The sequence below is a fragment of the Passer domesticus genome, chromosome 7 (genome assembly GCF_036417665.1).
Source record: "Passer domesticus isolate bPasDom1 chromosome 7, bPasDom1.hap1, whole genome shotgun sequence".
Taxonomy (NCBI): Eukaryota; Metazoa; Chordata; class Aves; order Passeriformes; family Passeridae; genus Passer; species Passer domesticus.
In genome coordinates, this window is record NC_087480.1 from 12,438,185 (window position 1) to 12,459,919 (window position 21,735).

Genomic DNA, 21,735 nt, shown 5'->3' on the forward strand with positions numbered 1-21,735 from the left:
TGCACCAGCTCTCCCACAAGACAATTTCTGTGTTGAAGGAGTGACATTCTGTACCCACCACTGCCCTTGCAGGTGTCACAGAATGAGCAAGGTCCCCTTCTCACTGCCCCACACATGGCATTTACACACATGGACTGTCACTTAAATAAACATGGTACTGTGTAAAAAAAAACCCAACAGAGATTAATTTCACATTCACCTATAATTATACTTGAAAAGGACAGTGGGCCTCAGCAATCCCACCTTAAAATAAAATTAAAGCCTGCTTAAACTCTCTGTCTGGCCCACTGCTCCTACCAACAGCACACATGCATTTGTACATGTTATTAGATTGACGTTGTAGCATCCTGGACAAATCAAATTAATTCAAATATCTGCGGGTACAAAACACTGTAGCTGAAAAATGAGCACATAAAGATATGCAATTTTCCCCTGGCAGTTTATTATGGTATGAAGAAAAAAACATTCTGTGCTTGAAGCTGACGTTATATTACAAATGTATTGCGAAGTATGACGTGACTATTAAAATATGATTACACAAAGTATGAACATTTTAAGAAGTTTACAGTACAGCGAATCTTTTATAAACAGACTCTTAAATATACAGAGGACAATAGTAGCTGACAGAAAAACATCAAAAATTAACTATTAATGTTTGTAGACTTTTCCCCTGAAAAAAGTCTTACATTAAAACAGAAATTATGAAAAGCCTTAAAACCAGGAACAAATCACCTGTACACTACAAATATACATGGTAGAGGTGCACAAACCAGAGCTACCTTTTTGCTGAAGGGTTCAGTGGCTGGGAGCTGGGCAGTGCCTGCCCAGCACCTCCTGTCCAGTGCGGCCGCCTCGGGCCACACCACGCGGAGCCGGCGACGCCAGGCACACACCACCAGCACTGAAGGTCACCAGCACACACTCCTGCAGGACAGCGCTGCCACAGCGACCTGCTGGAGCGTGTCAAGCTGAGAGCACGCCCAGGATCTGGCAAATGGATCTCTGCAAGCAGATCCCTGAATGCACTGGGTGCCTGGATGGGACCTGTGTACCACGTTTGGTCTGCAAGACTAAGCAACGAGGAATCAGCAGCTCCTTTTAGGGTTTTTATTTATCTTTTTAATGCAACTTTTCAATCTTTCCTCTTGATACGGGAGAATAAATGCCACATTTGATTTCTGCTTAGTCTGGTTGCAATGACACCTCTAGATCATGTGTTAAGTTATGTCAAAAACATAAGTATTTTATGCTGTAATACACAGTATTACTGAAACTAACAATATTATTTGCATATTTATAACAAGGTATAATGAAATCCCTATAATAAAACCAAAAGTTATGCTATAGATTTATTTACAAAGAGTCCAGCAAAGAAGTATAAATACTTCTACATTTAAGGTTTAGGAAAACATAATTTACAAAATATTCAAATATATACAGTCATCTGAAAAACTGCCAATATTAAACTTTGATGCAGGCAAAGAATTGGCTGAGTCTATTCCCTCTGTATTGAACGAGGCAGTGGCTTTCACGGGTTGTCTGTTCTGTTCAAAGCCATACGTGTGTTATTTACAACGAGGCCGCTTCTCTCCGAGCTAAACGTGTCCAGAGCTTTGAGCATGCTGTCCCAAAATGTCATCTATCATTGTCAGATTGTTCAACCACTCTTCGTCGTTGCTGCTGCTGCTGTTCTTCATGAGGGAGTCGAGGAAGTCGGTGTCGCTGCAGTTGGCAGGCATGATGGAATTGCTGTGCTGGGACACGAAGTCGTACTGGGGCAGCTCAGCAGTGCTGCCCATCCTGCTGAAGGCATCGGGCTGCCCACTGGAAGGGTAGCTGGGCGGGCCGAGGCCCGGGGCAGCATTGAGGTGGTTAAAACTGGACACTCCCTGGGGCAACGATTTCATAACATTCATAGCTGGCAACGGTCCCCTGGTTAAATTGTGTCTCAAGTTCTGATTACTCATTGAGCTCAAGCCCTGGCCAGACTGTGCCATGCTCAGTTTCTGCATCTGCCTGACCTGGATGCCAGGAGCGATCTGGTTTGGTGGCACCACAGCCTGCTGGGAGAACGCCTGGCCCGGTGTGCTCGGCCTCACGCCCTGTTTGGAGAACACCGTGTTCCCAGAAAACTGCTGCATGCTGGTGTCCATTTGGCTCTGATTTGGCATTCTTGGCACAGTAGTCGGCGTCCACATCTGGGCTGATGAGTTGGGGTAGACGTTGGGGATTCTTGGCATGCTCGGCTGCCTCAAGTGTTGCTGTGTTGCAGAGTGATTTGCTAAGGAGCCAGAACTGAAGCCTCCCATTGGCATTCCCGGCCTCACAGTGGAGTGGCTGTGAACAGTCTGGCACCCCGAGTTCATCCCTAGTGAGTTCTGGCTTGGCCGCAGCGGGATGTTAAAGTCAGAATTAGGTGGAAAAATCCCCTGCTGCTTGCCAGGGTTGTGTGGAATCATCACCATCGTCCCGCTGCTCTGGCTGGCGGTGGCTGAGGCCATGCCAGAGCCCAGGGTGCTCTGCAGCATGGCTGGGTTTGATGGCAGCATGCGGTGGTTGGGCGGGGGAGCAGGAATCACCTGGTTGCAGTCAGCAGGAATGGGCTGCTGCACGGCTGTGGACAAAGACACACATTAGCTGGTGAGCACAGATTCACCCTGGAACATGGCTAGACCTTTAAAAACTGCTGCTCTTTCTCTCATGCCACGGGGGCTTCTCCTTTGCTCTTTGTAACAGAGTGCTATGGAGCCATAAGGATACAGGAATCTCACAATATGTGATAAAATGCAAAATACTTGTAACTCTGGGCAGAGAATCATTAAGTGTCTCTATTTAATCAGACACCAGGCCCTGGCACCTCAAGGACTTTCAGACCATTTTCAGGCCATTTCCTTCCTTACCTTGAAACTGGTTTATCTGCTGAGCCGCAAACAAATTCCTCTGTTCAGATGTTACTCCCAGCATGTTTTGTCTCTGCTTTTCCTGGAAAACAAGAGGAATAACAGTGAAGCAAGTCTCTTAACAACCAAAAGAGCAGCAGACACTTGAAGTGTAGCCACTATCATTAGCAACCTCTCCCATCCACCCTTTACCCGGCTCCTCCAATGTGACTCAGCCCAGACAGTTCATTTCAGACTGAATTTTAATTTCTCACATTCCCCTTCTTGCAGAGGTGTCCTGATGCCAGCTCAGAACTGGGAACTGCAACTTTCAGTAGATGCTGTGCAGGCAGCCAAACGGGAGCTGGACAAACATGGAGACTCCTGTGTTCACCAGGCTAAGTTAACTGTGCTGCCACTGGAAGCTCTGCCCATGTGCACCATCCCCTTGAGTGCTGGTTGCCACTTCTAACCAGAACACAGGAGCCAGGGATCCCCAGCAGGTGCTCCCTGAGCAAGGCATTGCTGGGCTAGTCCAGATGATCTGAGTCTCCCTCCATTTAGCCCCAGAACCCAGCACTGCACTCACATCCCTGCTGTGGGCAGCAGCTGTGACCAACACAGCCTCACATCTGCTCTGCTAAATCCCCAGGGAGCCAGAGAGAAAGGCAAGCATGGAGAACATCTCTCTGGGGCTGATTCACTTCCCAAGCCTCCCTTCTCTGCATCTTCCCTCACAATTCTGTGGCTGACCAAAAATGACATCAGGGATATGGAGGTGACCAAATCCTTCCCTTGCATATGAGGGGGGAAATCTGTACTCAACTCTGGCAGAGCAGCACTTGGCCTTGGCCTGTCTTGGCTTCATGCTAGACTCACCACAGCCTCAGTGTGACTCAGCCTAGCAATTCCAGAGTCACTCTCAGTGCTTGCTGACTGATCATTTCCTCATTCCAGTTAGTCCTGTCCTTCCCAGTGAGGTGGAGAGCACAGCACCCACAGAGGCACTGGGCACTGTACCTGCATCAGCTGCCGTTTCATGATTTGCTGCTTCAGTAGATGGTTCCTCATCGTGTAGCCATTGACCGTGGCCGGTGCCGGCACGGAGCCGCCGCTCGGGATGGAGCCCGGCTCCTGCAGCCTGGCCACGATGCCAGGGGTTTGATCCTGCCAAGAAAGAGGAAAAAAAGAAAATTAATCTCATCAGGGAGGCAACAACAGAAGTCCTTAGCCTCTCTACTGATGCCCTCTCTTCAGTTTTCAGCTGTCCCAAGGCCAGAACACCTCATGGACTCACATGGCCTGGTGTGTTCCAGTGAGGACAGTGTGAGGTGGGGGACTGCTCTGATTTCTAAGGATCAGCACAAGAAGAAGTGAGAGAAGCTAAAGGTTAAACCAAAATTCCTTGTGTGTTGCCCAAGGCTATGGGACCCATTCACTACCACTGCTGCAGTCACAGGCTGCCTGGCTGGCAGAGGGGTGGGAGTAGAGCATCACATTTCTCTCAACTTCTCCAACTATTATACTGACATGCAGAAGGAAAGGAAAGTTGCATCAGGGTAGATTTGGCATGTGAATGTAGAGGAAAAACCTACAGGAAAAGAGCAAACTAAAGGCAAAGGAATGGAAAGGGTGCCATCAGACCCAGGACCCAGAGAAATAAGGAAGATGTGGGCCTGGGATTGAGGTGGTTCTTGTGGGTTTCAAGAACAGATGAACAAGAAGAGGTCACTGTGAAAGGACAGAAGAACATACAAAAATGCAGGGCCAGGTCATGCCTAGGCACAAATCAGTAATAAATACAGTGAGCCCTGCTCCTGCCTGGCACAAACCAGCCTCTTTCTAAGTCCTCAGTGAAAGATCCAAATTGACTTTGACAGCTGAGCTCTTGACTCCAAAGAAAGAGCACAATGGGGAGGAGAGAAAAAATAATTCACCAGAACATGGTGAAGACACAACCCAAAATGGAAAAAGAATTTAAAAAATACTGAATACTAAACATCTTAGGAGCTGGCAGGTATTCAGGGAAATACAAGAGAAAAATGAGGGAAGAAATCAGGGCCTTCCTAAGGACAAGATCCTGTGAGTGCTGTACCCAGGAACAGCAGCACCAGCGTATTCCCCGTTCTCTGTTTTCACATCCAGCTTCTACATAATTTATGATGTATTGTTATTATTGGAAGGGAGAAGTATGTATATTATATCCAGCATCCTTAGCTGGGCCATGCTTCCTTTGTTTTCAGAGTGGAAGCCCACATCCTTTGTTTGAGAATCAATGTTATCAGGAGATAAGCAAGAAGAAAATGGTTGTTGCCTTCTGACATCTGACAATTAGAAGCATGCTCAGCTGGAGAAAACAGGATACGAGCCCTGTTTCAGAGGGGCCAGAAGGAAGCCTTGAAAGGCATTTGTCACCAGGAAAGCTCCTTGAGCCTGGGGCACCTTTCCACAGAGGCCTCACCATGAGGAATCATCCAACTCCTTCCAAGACATTCTTTCTAAGAGGGATTACCAAGAAGGTCACTGAAATTACTCATTTTTATGGTGCCTCCTTTTGTTGTAGCACTTTGGTCTATTATGCAAAAGCACAATTGATGAAATGTAAATGCCTGCTAGATAATTTACTAAAAGACACAAACCTGCAGCTCATCACTGCTCTCATTATCATTCCTATTCATGGGCAGTCTTGTAAGACTAGATTTTATTACTGGTGCTTTGCTTACAATTCTGCTGGACATTTCTCCTCCTCCCCCTTCCCTCCTACCCATTTTGCTCCCTCTCTCCCACGGAAAAAAGAGGAGGGGAGGAAAAAGTAAATATGATTTACTACAGATGTAAATATGAAAGTTCATTTTAAGCTGGCAGGCTGCTTTCATGTCAGACAGGATTCTGCAACCACAGTTAAGCTTTGAATAATGCAGATTGCCTCTGGGGGAATATTTGAAAGTGGAGAGATTCAGTTTGTGTACTCTGCACATGAAAGATGCTGAAATGTTCATACCACCAAAATCCCTGCCATCTATCCAATTTCCTCCAGTCTTGTGGTGCACAGAGGGTCTGTGCTTACTGAAGCAAAGGAGTTTTAGTGCAAGGACAATCAGTCTGATGTCTTGCTCTGGGCTATTGCATTAACAAGTCATAACATAAAAGTCTCTTTTCCTAATCATGTCCACCTCATTCTAATTTCTCCTAAACATCATCAAGAAAATAATGTTGATGTTTCCATATTATTAATGGTAAAGAAGTGTAAATCACATTACTAATTGCAGCTCTTGTGCTGTGGTGGTACAACTGCTTAATTATATGGGATTTTCTGCAGGCACCCTATAGCAATAATGACAATCAGCAAAGTTCATTTGCAAATACACTGAATGGGTTGCTGAGTTTTTCAGAGCAAAGTTGTATAACACTTAATTAGCCAGTAAAGAAACAATCTAGAGATATGCAGTTTGCTTTTGGGGAAATTAGGACAAAATAGCATAGCTGAGAAGCCAAAGAGTGAGTTCGAAATCCTGACTTCTACAAGTTCACGTTCAGGTTAAGACAAAAAAGAAAAACAGAAAGGAAAAGGAAAAAATTCTCTCTTTTCACCACTAGTGGGAACTACTGTATTCCTGTACAATAAAAAATAACCACTCGCACGTCATGACTAAGAATAGCTATGGTGTAGTCTAAAGGACACTGCAATCTGTACCAAAGGTTAATGAACTTTAAACATTTTTCCTTTTCATCACTTCCCAAGAAAAATCACTTTCCTTCCCCTAGTAAAACCAAGCCAAAGAACCATAATCTCAACTTGTCTGTAGTTTGGTTTTATACCATTATAAATTCAGGAAGACAGCAAAGAGAGGAGGATTCTGCTGCCAAAGCTGGGAATGCTGGAAGTGGATGTTCCCACTCAAGGGTCCGTGTGGCTGAGCTGTACAGCTACAGTGGAGGGAGCAGAGAACTACGGGAGGTTCTGACTCTTTGACTTTAAAAAAAAAAAAAAAAAAAAAAGCATTTGCATGTGGGTATCATGTTTTTTCTCCATTTTCCCCTCCCCAAACTCATACTAAAATGGGCAGAATCCGGCAGAATTCCTAACGAACTGGCACACCACACAGACCTGGAACTGGAGAGTGAGTTTGGGAATGTGTGTTCCTGTTGCCAGGCAAAGTGTCACAGCAGGTCCAGAGCTCCTGCAGCACCCCCTGGCCTTCCCAGTGGGGCAATTTCTGCTCAGAAAGGCCTTGGGGAAACTGCACAGCTCTGACTTAGTATCCCATGGACTAGTTCCAAGAGCAGGGAGAAGAGAAGTCTCCAGGCTTGCAGGAAGGTGTAATGCTTCAGTCACTGTCCAGGCAGAGTGTCCCTGGCCCAGCCCAGTGAAGCCAGTGCCCTGCAGCCACTGCTCAGCCGCAGCCAGCCTGGGCTGGGACAGCAACCAACAGGCAGCTGCTGAAGGGAAAGTGCGCACACAGGGCCACTGAGCCCCACCATGGACATTTATCAATCTACATCCTTCCAAAAATCCACTGGTGAGCTCGAGCCCACCATCAGCAAACCCACAGCTGCAGCAAATAAGCGTGGAGATGAATAGTTCTGGGTGAGCATGGCTGATAAACTTCAGTCCTCAATTCTTAGTGATATATCCAGTAATCGCTTTGTGGCTTCACTTAAGCAAGAATGAGTAAATTTATGGCCCCTAATTCCTCTGAATCCTCATTAACAAACAGTCCAAAAAGAATTTAAAAGCAAGACTTTCTGAGGAGCTGAACCAGAGCTGTAATCACTCTTTGGTAAGTATGTAAAAAACCCTCTAATCTTTAATAAAGAGCATTCATTGTTTTTAGGACTATGTGAAAATACTAAACTCATTTATCATTATTAAACTTTCTCATCTGCTCTTACAGTGTAACTCCAAAGAATATAACAAAGAAATTGTACATGTTAAACTGTATTGACTTAAGCCCAGAGCTATTGGAGATGTACAATTTTTTTCAGTGAGGGCAGGAAGGGGACTGCAGGCTGCTAGACAGTCTCATTTATCCTGTACTGAAAAGACAGTTATCTGCACCAAAATGGCTCTCAGAAAGGCACATTTGCTTTATAAGAAATAAGCTGCCAGGTGAGACCATTCAGCATTATGTCAAAGGCTCAGACAATAAAACTAAGTCATGAATTTGAATAGTTAACAGATGGACTAATTAGAGACTGAATTCTTAGTGGTTCTAATAGATAACCAGGTCACAGCAAGGTTACTGAGAGAGAGGCAAGCAGCACTGCAAATTTCAGTAGATATTTGCAGAGCTGGGGAAGAGCCACACTTCCTAACCGAAAGCATTAGCAGTACTGGAGGAACAGAAAAAGAGCTAATTGAAAATATCTCTAGTACCTGAATTTAAAAAGTTTATTCCATTTCAAAAGACTCTGCTGATTTGAGAAATATTCCCTCTACTTCAATGGGGCATCCAGCTGAATGCAGTGATTTCAAAGCTTAAACCAAAGGGCTGTTGAGATGAGCCACAGCATAAAAACAAAAGACCAAAGGAAATGGGGCACGCAGGGTGGATGTTTGCTCCAAGTACATAAGCAGGACATACTGCTTTTTCCACCAGGTTTGGGGTTTTTTTGGCAACCAAAGGTAACTAAGTTTGAAGTATATACCATGATATCACATAGTAAATATAAACACAAGAAACAACCAGAAAACCATGGCTGCAGGACTTGAGCAGAGCCATCCTGACCTGCTCTAAGGCCCTGGCTCCTGGGCTGGGGACTCGTGGGCGATCTGTGCTCGTGGCAGGGACAGCTATTCCCTGGGGGTGGGGTGAAGTTTCACAAACCAAATTTTGTTCTGTATTTTTAGAACATCTGTTACAAACAGGGAGTTCTGTACTCTGCTGAGAAAATGCAAATACGAGTTTCAAACTAATGCCCCTGGATTTCTCTGCACTCCCACCTGCCCCCTGATTCATCCTCCTTCATCCAGGGGCTGTGCTGCATCTCTTTGGTGGGGATTTCAAGCTTGGGCAACAATTCATTCTGAAGCCCAGAAGCCCAGACCCCAAGCACAGCCACACTGCAAATACTACACACTGAGCAATTAAAGCACCAGCAGTATTAAAGCTGCCTCACCCAACTTCATGGTTTTAAGTTTCATGACTTAGAGTGACACAGACACCACATGTAGATTCCTGGTGTGTAGTGACTTTGTGCATACCCACAGGAAACCTTGATGCCACCTTCACAAAGAAGGCTTATGGCCTCCACAGCTGTTAATGCACTTAGATACTGAAACAGTGACCTATGCATACAAATAAAGCAAACAAAATCCAGGTCAGTTTGTCAAAGCATCGTGTCAGCCCCCTCAAGAGTGAGATGCCACTATCATTCACTTCATGCAGAAGTCTGGGGCTACCTGTGCTTCTTGCCTCTGGTTCTTGCTGCTAACAAAACTCTCCATCTGCTCTTTGAAAGTTTTCTGTCTTTTTTTCTCTTCTATTCTGCTCACAATTCAGAGATGCTCTTAAAGATAAAACAGCCTTTCAGTTCAGAAATGCTCCGAAGCTTTCTGTTTGTTTGCGTGTTTGCTTTAGCACAATGTATGAACATTGATAAAACAAACTGTGCAGTTTGGTGGATCTGGGCTTTTTTTACCCATCTTTCAACCATTTACTTGATACACAAGCATGTGAAATACTGCCAGACTCAAGTTTCTAAGCTTATCTTGGGGGCTGTCAGTCAGGAAAAGGCTTTGTTTGAAGACTGTAAGTGATCCGTGGGTATATGGTTTGGTTAAAAAAAATCCAAGATTTTTGTTCTTTTCATACAGCATGAGCATGTACAGTTTCCCTGAAAGATAGTTCTCCTTCCTTGCTAGGAGCAGTGACAAGATCACCACACCTGGGTAGCAATTTTATCAGGATCTTCTTTCTGCCTTCAAGCAAAGCAGATGAAACACTGATTTCCCTGTAGGTGTTCTTATACTTCATGCTGTGCAAAACAAAACAAAATTCCATCAAAGTATCAAAAGTGCTTTTAAAATGCACCCACAATTCTAATAATGATGGAAACTGACTCCACTTCCCCTCTTAAAAAAAGAAATTAATTGAATTAGATAAAGCTTTTGTGCAAAGACTTTACCAATACTGTCAGAGCTGGTTTCATCTATCAAAACACATCCTTAAAGAGCAACAGAAACCAGAGCAACAGAAAGACAGAAAATCCAGAGTGAATTATAGCAATGGGGATTTTTCTCATAGACAAAAATGCATCCTTTAGCAGGCATGTGGAAATCAAGCTGTGATGCTGTTACCAGCACCAATGTAGTTATAAGGAACATGGGAAACAGCTCTGGGAGCAGCCAAGAGCTTGAGGAATGGAAGAGTTGGTGTGTAAGAGACAGACACAACCTTCCAGGGACTGCAGTGCTTGTAAAGAGGTGTGATCAAGATTCCAGCAACAGCAGCTCCCTTGAAAATAGTTCCTTTGGCCCAGATAAACTCCCAGGCCACGGGTGAAGGCAGCCTGGAGAACTGCTTTGATCCACCATCCCAAATGCAAGGCAAACCTTTCAGGAAGACTCTGTCAGGCCCTGAGGGCAGTGGGGCCGAGGTGCCTGCAGTGCTCACACTCTTTTCTTCCACCTGAGAGCAGCCCTCTGGGGTCAGGCTCATCCAACACCACCATTGTTTAACAGAAACTGTGCCTGCTTGTCTGTGTAGGCACCCAGAGATGCAGGATGGGTGGTTTGTGCCTCTCTGTATAACACAGAGTCACGATCCAAAGCTGAATTCTCTGCACAGAACATATATTTATATTGGTTGTACAGCTGCCATGACTCTCCAACCCTTGACACCACACTCCTGTTCCCATGGAGGGCAGCTTGCCTATAAATTGAATGAGATAATCTAAAACTGTATTTATCTCACCTAATTTCAGCTGGTAGTCCTGCCTGTCTCTACAAGGTTGTGCTAGTTGTGATGACAAACTACAATACCTTGTGTCTTATAAAGTGGTTTGACTTGAGTAACCCTTGTGTTATGTCAAGTCATGCTCTCAGAGGTGTCGATGAGATTCCAGAGGAGTCAAGTTAGCTCAACACCCAGCAGAAGCTGCTGCAGGGAAGGGCAATGACTGCCTGGTAAATTTATGTATTAGGGAGAGCAGAGAGATCTGATAAAAGAAATACTGAAGATTTCATACTGACAAAGTGAAAGTCAGAAAATTTTGAGCTAATGGGATAAATCAGTTCTCTACCTGCCCATTCCTGAAAAGATCTGTGAACTGCAGTGAGGTGGTCTGGATCACTGAGATTTTGAAAATCCCCTGCTTTCTCCATTAACATTTCCATTAATTATTTTTCCTTGTCATGCAAAGGATCAATTTGCAGAGGCAGATGCCCAAGTCTTCTTCACTTTCAATACTAGTTGGCTGCCTAACAACTTCTGAGAAGCCCTTTGCATGAAAACCTCCCCACATGCAAAACCCAGCATAATTACTCCTGATTTCTCATGTAAGTGCACAAACAAAGCATGCTCTGGCACAAAGATCACATCACTTTTTCAGTATTAAACTTCTCACACCCCTACTCTTTCCTAACAGATGAAACTAGTCCAACACCTAAAAAGGGTTTCATCATATTCTCTGCTAGTGTCAAAAATCAGGTGTCAAAAATCACCACTATAACTTATAAAACAAAATGGAGTAATCAATAATATGCTAAAATAATGGATACAAAGAAGGCTGTGAATAGGTAGTCCTCATGATAAAATTTTTAAAACCAAGATATTGACATGTTAAAAATGAAAAATGTGTTAAGGTGACCTTGAGTATAGGGAACAAGGAGCAATTCCATTATGTTTTTAAATGGAAATTATTATTAAAACACCTGAAGCTGAACTGTTGTAACCAAGTCAACTCAGTCTCCCCTTAAAAAATCCCTTTTCTCCCTTTCCATTCAGATTGTATTTACAAACTGTTAGATGTCTCATTTTTTTCTTGTGTCATTTCATTATTACAGAGTTGAGACTAGCCATCTGCAGCTTCATTTCATAAAGCTCTGATTTGTCCTTGGAGCAAGGTCATCCAGAACAAGAACATAAAATTCTGCTTTCCTCAACTGACAGTTCTTTATGTCTTCCTGTAAATACTCCCTACTAATTTTAAATAATTTTGCCACTTCAAACTCCCCCTCATCCACACTGAAAGGCTGATATACACACATATTAATAAGGATCTTGTCATTTAACCACTGCATGTCATATTAGAAGCAATTAATGGTGTTTATTTGCTGATAACACAGGCATTTTGAGCTCCAGCTCAAGAATCCCCGGTAGCTCCATGTGACTTGCAGGATATTAGCTATGGGTCAGAAGCTGGGATCCCCCCATTCAGCATTATCATATGCTTGGAGCAACTCTGTTTTCTATCAAGCAGAAAAAAAAATGCAGTCAATGTACAAAAATTACCAGCTGCTATAACACCATATGATAGGTGAGTGATAATAAAACATCACTAGGTGTATGTGGGTTCATTAATCGAAACCAACAGACCGGTAAAGAAAGATTTTCAGGCGCATTGCACAATGTTCCAAGCTAAAAACAAAGAAAACTGAACATGGAATTTCTACACAGATCAGATATGACTTGCCATAAATTCTGGAGCATCTTCTCTGAAGCAGACTGCTGTTCTGAGTTACAGCAAAAACCAAACCAACAAAACAAAATAAACCAAAAAGGCAGGTTAAATTAAATAGAGAATCTTTAAAAGAACCACCAAAAAGAAACAGGGACGTTTCTGACTGAGAATAATCAGCATTAGCTCTGGGGGTCAGTCTCGTCCCCGATCTCTGCCTGCAGATGCTGCCAACAGCAGACTGAAGGTCCTGCTCTAATCTCCAACACAAGGTGCCTATCTTTTGGCACTGGAAAATTCATTACTGAGCGGATGTGGTGGATTCTGAGATATGCTCTGCTGTACGCAGCCATCTGCCTCACAAATAACCATGGGAGAGCTTCTACCTGGGTGTCTCTAACAGCCCTAGTCATGGAGACATGAACAAACTGGAGGTCTGCTTGCAAACACCCCTGGCTCTGTGCTGAGCAGGCAAGACTCCGAGGAGTTCAGCCACACAAGCAAGTGTCCCTTTGGACACACAGCTGAGGGTGAGCTCATGAGAGTGTAAGCATGCAATTTGTCAGAAGGAGAAGTGGAAGCTGGGATCATTACAGGTGAATTCCCAAGCCTCTAAAGGAGATGATCTTGAATGATGAGTTTGTTTCGTTGCTGAGTCACAGGACAAAGCCATTTGTATGGACTTGGGCTTACTTGACGAGGTCCAGTTTCCAGTTCTGTCATACTGAGATTCTTCACGTGACTATGGGCAAACAACTTCATTGCTCCCTGTCTCCGTTTCCCTCCAAAAGAAATTAAAGTTCCTCTCAGAAAGAATGAGGGAAAATTCCTGAGGCAGTGTAAGGGTTTACATCTGAAACGTGCCTCTCCCTTGCCCTGGGTCATGACCCCACAGACCTGGCAGAGCTGCTTTCCTTGTTGCTCACCAGTGAGAGGTGGAAGGGCTTTTCCTGCTTCACTCCACATACAAGTCATTGTCATGTTCTCCTCTCTGCACCTCTCCTCCAGGTCTGGCCACAGCTGGTTGCATCTCAGAACAACACTAAACTACACGAGTTGTAATGGTCCCCCAGGGCCTCTAACCTGGCTGCACAGCCCAGTGGAGTGCAGCATGTCCCAGCCACATGCCCCATGATCCCGTGACTTGCCCCTTATGCCCTCAAATTAATTCTGCTAGCAACAGCTTTGGACATGGCAGCACCTGGAGGATCCCTCAGTGCCCAGCTGAAGCTGTGTGAGGAGTGCTCGGTGCTGGGACAAGTCAGCCCTATGTTTTGTCTTTACAAAAATAAGAGACTGGCTGAGGTAGTTTCCTGTGAAAATCTTGGGATCTTCCTGCAAATCCTGCTTGATACTTTATTATGACAACTTTTACTGCAGGGAGAATGGTCCAGTTTAACTCCACATCCTCTCACACATCCCTGTCTTCACCCTGTTCCATCCACATTATATGTCCTTCTCTGTCATTTACATTGCAGATGTTTTTCATTCAATATTTACCCGTGATGAGAAAACCTTCCAAGTGCTCCCCAATACCATCTTGTCAGCCAACATTTCCCTGAAATTCTGTGGGATTCTGGTGTTTCTGTCCCTTAAGATAACAGGAGTTTAGGAAACGCGTGCCTTTGAACATTTGGCCAGCCTCACTTCTGCTGTAAGGAAAGAGGGATGTGTACAGAAGAGGCTCGGAGGCTGGAGCCTGGCCACGCTCCCTGCGAGGCAGGCATGCTGCAGAGCACTGCACGTGTCTCTCCTCCCAGACACTGCATGTCAACAGTTAACTTCCCTTTGTTCCCATCCAAATGATTAAGCTTAGAAGCTTGCCTGGTGACATCACCAGAGTTTAAACATGCTGGATATGGTCCAGGGAGCCAAAGTTATTGCTGACCCCATGGTTACTGATCCGCTCTGCAAGTAGCTGATGTCTGCTCTCACTTTATGAATTATTTAATGGGTTGAAGACTGGTCAGATCTTCTTTATGCAATATACAGCTATACATTGGGCAGGGGGACGTAAACATGCATTAACAAGGTTAAACTCATATACTGTAACTACACTGTTTTCAGCTTGCAGCTTTATTGACTTAATCATGCCAGCACCGCAGCCAACAAATCATTAAATCCATTCCATTCTTCTGCTGGTTACCAACCACAAAAACAGAGGCAGGCAAACACGGAGCAAATCTGGGAGGGGGTGGGGAGGGCAGTGGGGTGCGGGGCCGAGGAGAACAGTGGGATCACTATGGAGTGATGCTGGCCTGTCACCGCCAGCACAAAGACGCCAAATCTGTCTTTATGGACTAAGTGGTTTCATGGTTTAAAGTGACACACTCATTTGTTCCTGTTTTGCAATGATTATAGAAAAGAAGAAGGGGGGAGAGGCAATAAAAAGCAAGCTGAGCTTCTTCATACCGTAACGGGGTGGGGGTGTGTGTCTGTGTCTGTCTGTGTCCATGTGTGTCGTGCATCCTCACAGAGCCACAGACCTCAGCTGCAAACATCCCCCAGGCCAGGGCAGAGGAGATCTGGGTGCTTGTGGCACCCGAGGGGTCTCAGGCACTGTGCTGCACTCACTGCTAAGCTGCTGCCAAACACAGGCATGATTTAGAGTTCAGCATAAAAGCAAGGAGACAAGGAGCATTAAATCAGTCCTTCCACTGCCCTCCAGGAGCAGCTCTGACCACACAGAGCCATGGGAGAAGTCTCTGCTCTCAGACTGAGCTAACAACTTCACTTTCAGAAAAAGGCTTTCATCTTTGGCCTGGCACCTAACCTTAGCTTTTCAGATCCCTGTTCAGGACCCCCAGAAGCTCCCTGACTGTCAGTACTGTGCAGAATGCAGGTGGTCCACCAGTCAGCACAGTCAGTATTACTAAAATACTATTTCTAGGTGGTTAGTTGAAAACATCCAGCTTTGGAAATGGAGCTGTCAGCTTATCAGATTTGAACATGCAAGGTCTTTATTTGTCACTGCTGTTGTTCCTGCTCATTTTTTGATGGAAATCATCTTCTCTATCACCAATGGCTTGGTGCCTGTGCTAGTGGAACATCCCATCAGGACACAGGCATGTCTGTTTACAAGCAGGCTACAGAGTAAGAATTCAGCAGGAGCTCTTGGAAACCTTCAGACATCAGGGTGTTTTGCTTCTTGCACTGATGCCTATTTGCCAGCTTTCCTCCAGTGCAAGAACATGAAATAAGCTCTCCCTGTTTGGGGAAGACTCAGCTACACCAGGAGAGATTCCTGGCCCATTTCTATTTGTTATGAAAAGGAGAAATGGCCCACAAGCTCCCTTTGCTTCGCCTTCTGGGTACAAGCTGCTCAGAGCTCCCTGTGAGAATAACCCAGATTTTAGCATCCTACCAGTGGAGGGGCTTGGCAGATACATTTGCACCTTGTCCTGACATACACCACTCCAGACCTTTTTGAACACCACCATTATTCGGTTTATAGTTGTTTTCTTTAGACCCAAACAACTCTTCTTACAGTCTGAGTTCCAACCTTGCCTTTTTTTTTGTTTACTAGTCTCCAGATCTCTATCACCCAGAGACAGCTCCTGGCTCCATATATTGCAAATAAACATATCATTACTTGGTGCAAGAGTCAGCCAGAATTCCTCCTGGAAACAGCCTCCAAGAAGAGCCTGTCCCCCTGCCTCTCACCCGCAGTGTGCAGGCAGTGGAACACAGCATCAAAGGTGCTTCTTTCCAACCTCCACACTGGAATAACAGTCAGAAACAAACCTGATTTTTGAAAGTCAGAAAGTAAAAAGTCAGCTGTTTAAGGTACCTGTGTGACTTTCAACTTAATTGACTTTATGTATTGGATCACCACAGCTGCTGTTGCCTCCACAGAGTAGGAACAAAGGCACTTCCAGCAGGCAAGGGCCAAGCCTTGGTGTGTTTTACAGCCTTCTCTCACTGCAGTCTCACCTTGGAGGTGCACATTAAGGTGATCTGAAATTACTCTGGAAACAGCTTTACCTCCACTGGCCACAGGAGAGTCTAAATGATGGGAGGGAAAGATGTATCCCAACCAGCTACAGAAGAAGACTGACAACAGAGAGCTCTACATCCACAGCTCACGAGGCCCAAACCAGTGCTTAGCCACACAACTGTTTGCCTTTTTTCTGGGGTTCAGCAGCCCCAGCTCCACAGCTGGTTCTCAGCAGAAGCTGAGAGAGGCTCTGAGCAGAACCTCTGCTGTGCTCGGCCAGCACTGCCTCCCTCCACTGAGCCCCAGCTCCCTGCCAGCCTGACCCAGCTCCCATCCCTGAGTGCTTGCAGGCCCAGCTGGGCCATTTGAGGGCTGCTGTGATGGAGCTGGCCTGGAGAGCACCTTATCAGTGCCCTGAGCTTATCAGAGAACAGGGAGCCTGGAGGAGGCTCCCAGCTGCGGTCATTAGCGACAAGCCGCTTCAAAGGGAAGTGACAGCTGTGCTGATGTTTCAGGACCGACACACCCAGCCAGGAGTAACACACCAGTGGGGCTATTTATAATCCCTGATTCTCGAGTCTTAAAATAGCACTGCTTTTATTTTTACATTTTTAGGCACACTGGTATGTTTAAGCAACTCCATTTGCAGGCTCCACATCAAACACATCACAGGCGGTCTCGGAAATGACACTTGGGACTCTGCCTCCCCTCGGAAGGCAGAGGTGAATTTCCCTCTCCCCATCACCCCTATCTCCTTGGCAATTGTGACTAGGCCCATTTGCATGTATTTACATACAGACTGCCTCTTCCAAAAGCACAAAGGAGGGGCCATGCAGGCTGTGTCTGCAGACACCCAAGGAAAGCAAACAGCAGAGGTGTCCAGGCTGCAGTACATGGCCACACGTCTGCTGCTCTCAACAGGCACCACAAAGCCTCTGAAGGAGTTAATGGGTCCTGTAAGAAAGCAATACTGTTTGTGTTTTTCTTAAAAAAACAAAGGTCAGTATACAGAACTAGTCAAACAAACCAGGGCTGCAGGTCTGAAAGGAGTTCTCCCTCCAGCTGCAGCACAGCCCTAGCTATTTGTTCTCTGCTCCCTGGTGCCACAATGTACCTTGGTTGGCATTTCTTAATGACTGGAGCATCCATGTGCTCTTTGTAGAACAATTATAAAATATTCAGGGCAGGAGAAAAAATTTCCTTGCACAGCCAAGGCTCCTCCAGCAGACTGCATAGGTGTCAAATGGTAAATCGTTAGGTGTTTTAATTGCAGAGTTATTTATACACTGGAACTTGTTATTAACATAGGAAAAAACAGAACCTATTGTTACCCATAATTAAAAGGATTATTATGGGACTGCAAAAGCATGGATAGCCCCAGCCAGACCACCTGTCTTTTGGCACTGATGACTGTCATGGGGAGGAACATTAAACAGAGGCCAAATTTTCAGCCAAGAAGTTCAGAGGGGTGGTCCCAACATGTGAACCCCAATTTCTTTACTCAGTCTCACCCCATGACCCCTCCCTGCCTCTGGCCACAGGCCTGGCATTAAGCAGGGGAGCTCTGAGGAGAGGGTACTGCAGGGGTCCAAACCCATCCTTCCCTATCAGCAAAGCTTTTCTGACCAACGTGTGCACAGATAAGACACATCCTGGATTTGGCCTGGAGTTGCATAACTATCCTGTTAAAATCAGGATTAGCAGGTTATATTTTCATTTGCGAGATCATTATCTGCCCCAAGAAAGGTTTCCGATTTCACCAGCACTAATCAGGAGCCACAATGGATTTCCGGTCTCAGCAATGAGGCTCGAGAGCCTTTGTACCTTGTGGAGCCAGTTTCACTTCAAATCTAACTGCCAGAGCTATCATAGCTGCATGTTGAACAGATTAGGGGAAAAAGAAAAGTCACTGCTACTTACTACTTATTTCTAAATCTATTTCTTAGAGACACAAATCTCTCTGAGCACCCAAGCATCTCGTAGCTGCGCTCCCTTTCCAGGAACGACACCCTCTGTCTCCTCAGTGGCACTGAGCAATGATCCCCATTACAGTTCTGTGCCTTAAAAGAAATGTGGCAAAACCCTGCACTGGTGCTCACCTTAAGTTCTGGTTTAGGCTGTTAAAGATATCATAAAAAACAAGCAGCAAACAGGTCCAGAATAAAGAGATTGGTGTGCCACAACAGCCCGTGCCCCCAACAACAACGAGCTGTGTGCCCTGCACTGGGCTCAGCAGCATGTCCCATTGGAATGCCATCACCCAGACAGGGCATCCAGCACAGGAGGTGCCTTGGCCTGGGACAGTCAAGTACTACTGATGCCATATTTATACCTGGGAGGCCAACCAGTCTCACAGGAGGTACTATCTTTGTGGACAGAGAGGTGAAAGGCTTACTGACAACTGGCTTTACCAGATAAGTAAATTAGGCCTGGGTTATAGTCTTCATGTTCTCTCACTGCCTCCACTCCCTGGACTGCATGAGTCAGTAGAACTGGAGGGAAAATATTCACAAAATTCTACAAGTTCAGGAATTAAAGAGACATCTCTGAAACTTGCCTGTGGCACTCAATACCAGCTGAAAAACTGGGTTAGCTTGACATTGCTGCTGGAGGTGAACCGAGCTGGGAAGGCTGGCTGAGTAGTGAGAGCAGAGCCCCTCTCTGCAGAGCAGGTGAGCACAGTCCTGCCCACAGCCTCATTGCTCCAGCATGGAAACACCTTTTAAATTTTTAAATCCGGGAGTGAGAGCAATTAAGGAAACAAACTTTGTTTCCTTAACAAACATGAGGTTCAGACAGTTTGGGATTATGAGATACATGCAAATCTGCAAGTCTGGCCTGAGCAGGTTTTGAGGGCTGGAGAGCGCTGCATGTTCTCCAAGGTTCAAGAGCTTTGCCTTGAATACTCACAGCAGGACCATTTCAGTGTCAAGGCTCCTTTACCATCACCAAACCAGCCCCAGCTGACAGCCACACTGCCAGGCAGGAGGCTGGGAGAGCTCTGTGAAGGGAGCAGCAGCTCTGGAGAGCAAACCCCAAATGTCTTGTAAATCCTGCTGCAGGGAGTGCCACATCCCAGGGGGCTCGTTGGAAGGCTCTCCTGGTTTGTCTGCTCAGACAGGATGCCAGGCCCTGCTGGTGATGACACCCTGCTGCCTCTCCTGATACCATGGTACTGCCCTGCCCCTGTCCTAGCAGCTTTCAGAAACCAGGGCACCAACTAACCCAGGAAAAAAACAACAAACCACCAGGTTACACCAATTTTTTTCCTTAATACTTTCTGCTCCCATTTGCTGCTGGGCTTGAAGAATATAAAGACTGATAAAAATGAGTCCACAAACCTCTGATACTCTACCCCCAAGCTGGGGAGGTTTCCAGGGGCTGGAGCAGGGGCTGCCTCTGGAGTCAGCTGGGAGGAGGGACAGGAGGCAGGGGAGGGAGAAGGGGAAAAAATGAACAGCTGCAAAGCAATTAAGCAAGCCTCCCTGCCGTACTGTCCAAAGCAGGAGGCAATCTAATTCAGCCTGGTGCCTCTCTTCCTTCAGCCGTCTGGTGCCTGCCTGGGATTCAGGAAAGGGGCTGTCTGACTGCCCACTTTGTCTGACGAGCCAAAGGGGCCCTTCCCAGCCACAATTTCCAAAGGAAAGGGATCTTGGCTGGTGGTGTCTCTTCTCTTCTGAGAAAAACATGAATTGAATGTAGTGGCAGCAGCTTTATAACCCTCTCCTGCCCTTCCTCAGCAAACAACCAAAGTGGAGCTGGAGCAAGAAAATGACCCTGCTGGCTCTCTGGCTCAGCACTTGTCTCCCAGCACAATGAATCAATTGGCGTCCCATCATTATTGTGGTAACTGTATCTTTCACAAGCAAGATTTTATATAGAGATAGAATAGGATGTTTTCTGCTCATTTCCTTCCTGTCATTCCAATCACGAACTACTGTTAAAAATACAATGCATTTAAAGGCTGTAACATTTGCAAGCATGTGTTCCAGTTTCCCAGCTGAACGGCTGAGCTTTTGTTTTCTGCCCAGTAAAGGTGAGGAGAAACAGTGATGGAGGGGAGCCTGTGGTGCAGCTGGGTTAGAAACCCACATGTACAGAAGGTCATCTCATTTTCATGTTCCTAATATCAGGGATTACTTTAATTCCTTATTCTGACCAACTGTTTTGGTTTATAATCCACAGCACAGGACTCCTTCCAGCCTGTCTAAGGTGGTACTTGTTCTGCTATTTCTTCATAAACTGGCAAAAAATGTTTTATTTGGAAAATATTAGTTAGGCAGGGCAATAAAAGCCTTTTAGTACCCAGTCAGAGGAGCACACAGGGTCTGTTAGGAGAACAGAGTACAATTCAACTCTACTTTCAGTTATGTTTGACAGTAATCTAGGCAGCAGGTACATACCTTCCCCCTGGCTTGATCAAGACAAATATGCAAAATGTGTATTTTAAATGCAGCTAGACAACATTTAATCTTATTAAATTTCTCAATAGTATTATCATAAGTAGAAAAAAAAAAAGAAATCACAGAGAAAGGAAGATTTTAGCCCACCATTCTGAAAAATGCTTTATAAAGGATGAAATTTGAGGATTATTATTTATCTCTTCATAAGCTAAAGCACAGTAACTTTATATATTGTGTCAACCTAGAATGGAGCAACACATTGAAAACAGGAGTTCCTTACTAATCTTTTACCACATAAGGTCCCTCAGGAAGGCCACAGTTCTTTCTAAAAATATAATTCATAGACATATAGATATATGCCAGCTATCCAGGAAAAAGCTCAGACTGGACTGGGCACAAAATAAGTTGGTACATATCCCTCCTCAATGCCATTTTTTTTAATGGAAAATTTCTTATTAAGTAGTAATTTTTATTTCCTTAAAAGAAAATAAAAAAAAAGTAAAATGCAACATAAATAAATGCTGGGGATTTTAGTCCAAGTCCTAAAGTATGGGAAAATACTGATATGTCTACCTTTTTCAGTTAAAGATTTACTCACATTTCAGGACATCACACAGTCTGCGGTGATGTTATCAGTACTCCTCTGTTCTTGCTGACCTTAGGTGCTCTTAAACCATTATATACATAATATTCTCTGATAATAGAATGCCATTCACATTTCAGTAACAATAATTCACCTTAATGAGATAAGAACCTACACATCAAATGACTCTACCTCTATTTGAGAGATATTAGCACACTTTGGGTAACTGTAGAATCACAAATAATGACATCAAGAGTCCGACACTATTCCTGGAGAGCTTGTACTCCCAGTTACATCAGCAGGAATTTGAGA

General features: G+C 45.0%; 1 protein-coding gene across 7 annotated transcripts in view; it reads right to left on the reverse strand.

The window, feature by feature from the left end:
* Positions 1–420: 420 nt before the first annotated feature.
* The window catches only part of MAMLD1 (mastermind like domain containing 1), a 247,384-nt gene continuing 226,069 nt past the window's right edge, over positions 421–21,735 (reverse strand). For all 7 annotated transcript variants that reach the window (XM_064426924.1, XM_064426926.1, XM_064426931.1 and 4 more), the window contains 3 exons: positions 3,900–4,046; positions 2,901–2,982; positions 421–2,614 (listed from right to left, as the gene is read on the reverse strand). In XM_064426924.1, the coding sequence (XP_064282994.1) occupies positions 1,596–2,614; positions 2,901–2,982; positions 3,900–4,046 (1,248 nt within the window). In that variant the 3' untranslated portion in view covers positions 421–1,595. The remainder of the gene's footprint in view (positions 2,615–2,900; positions 2,983–3,899; positions 4,047–21,735) is intronic.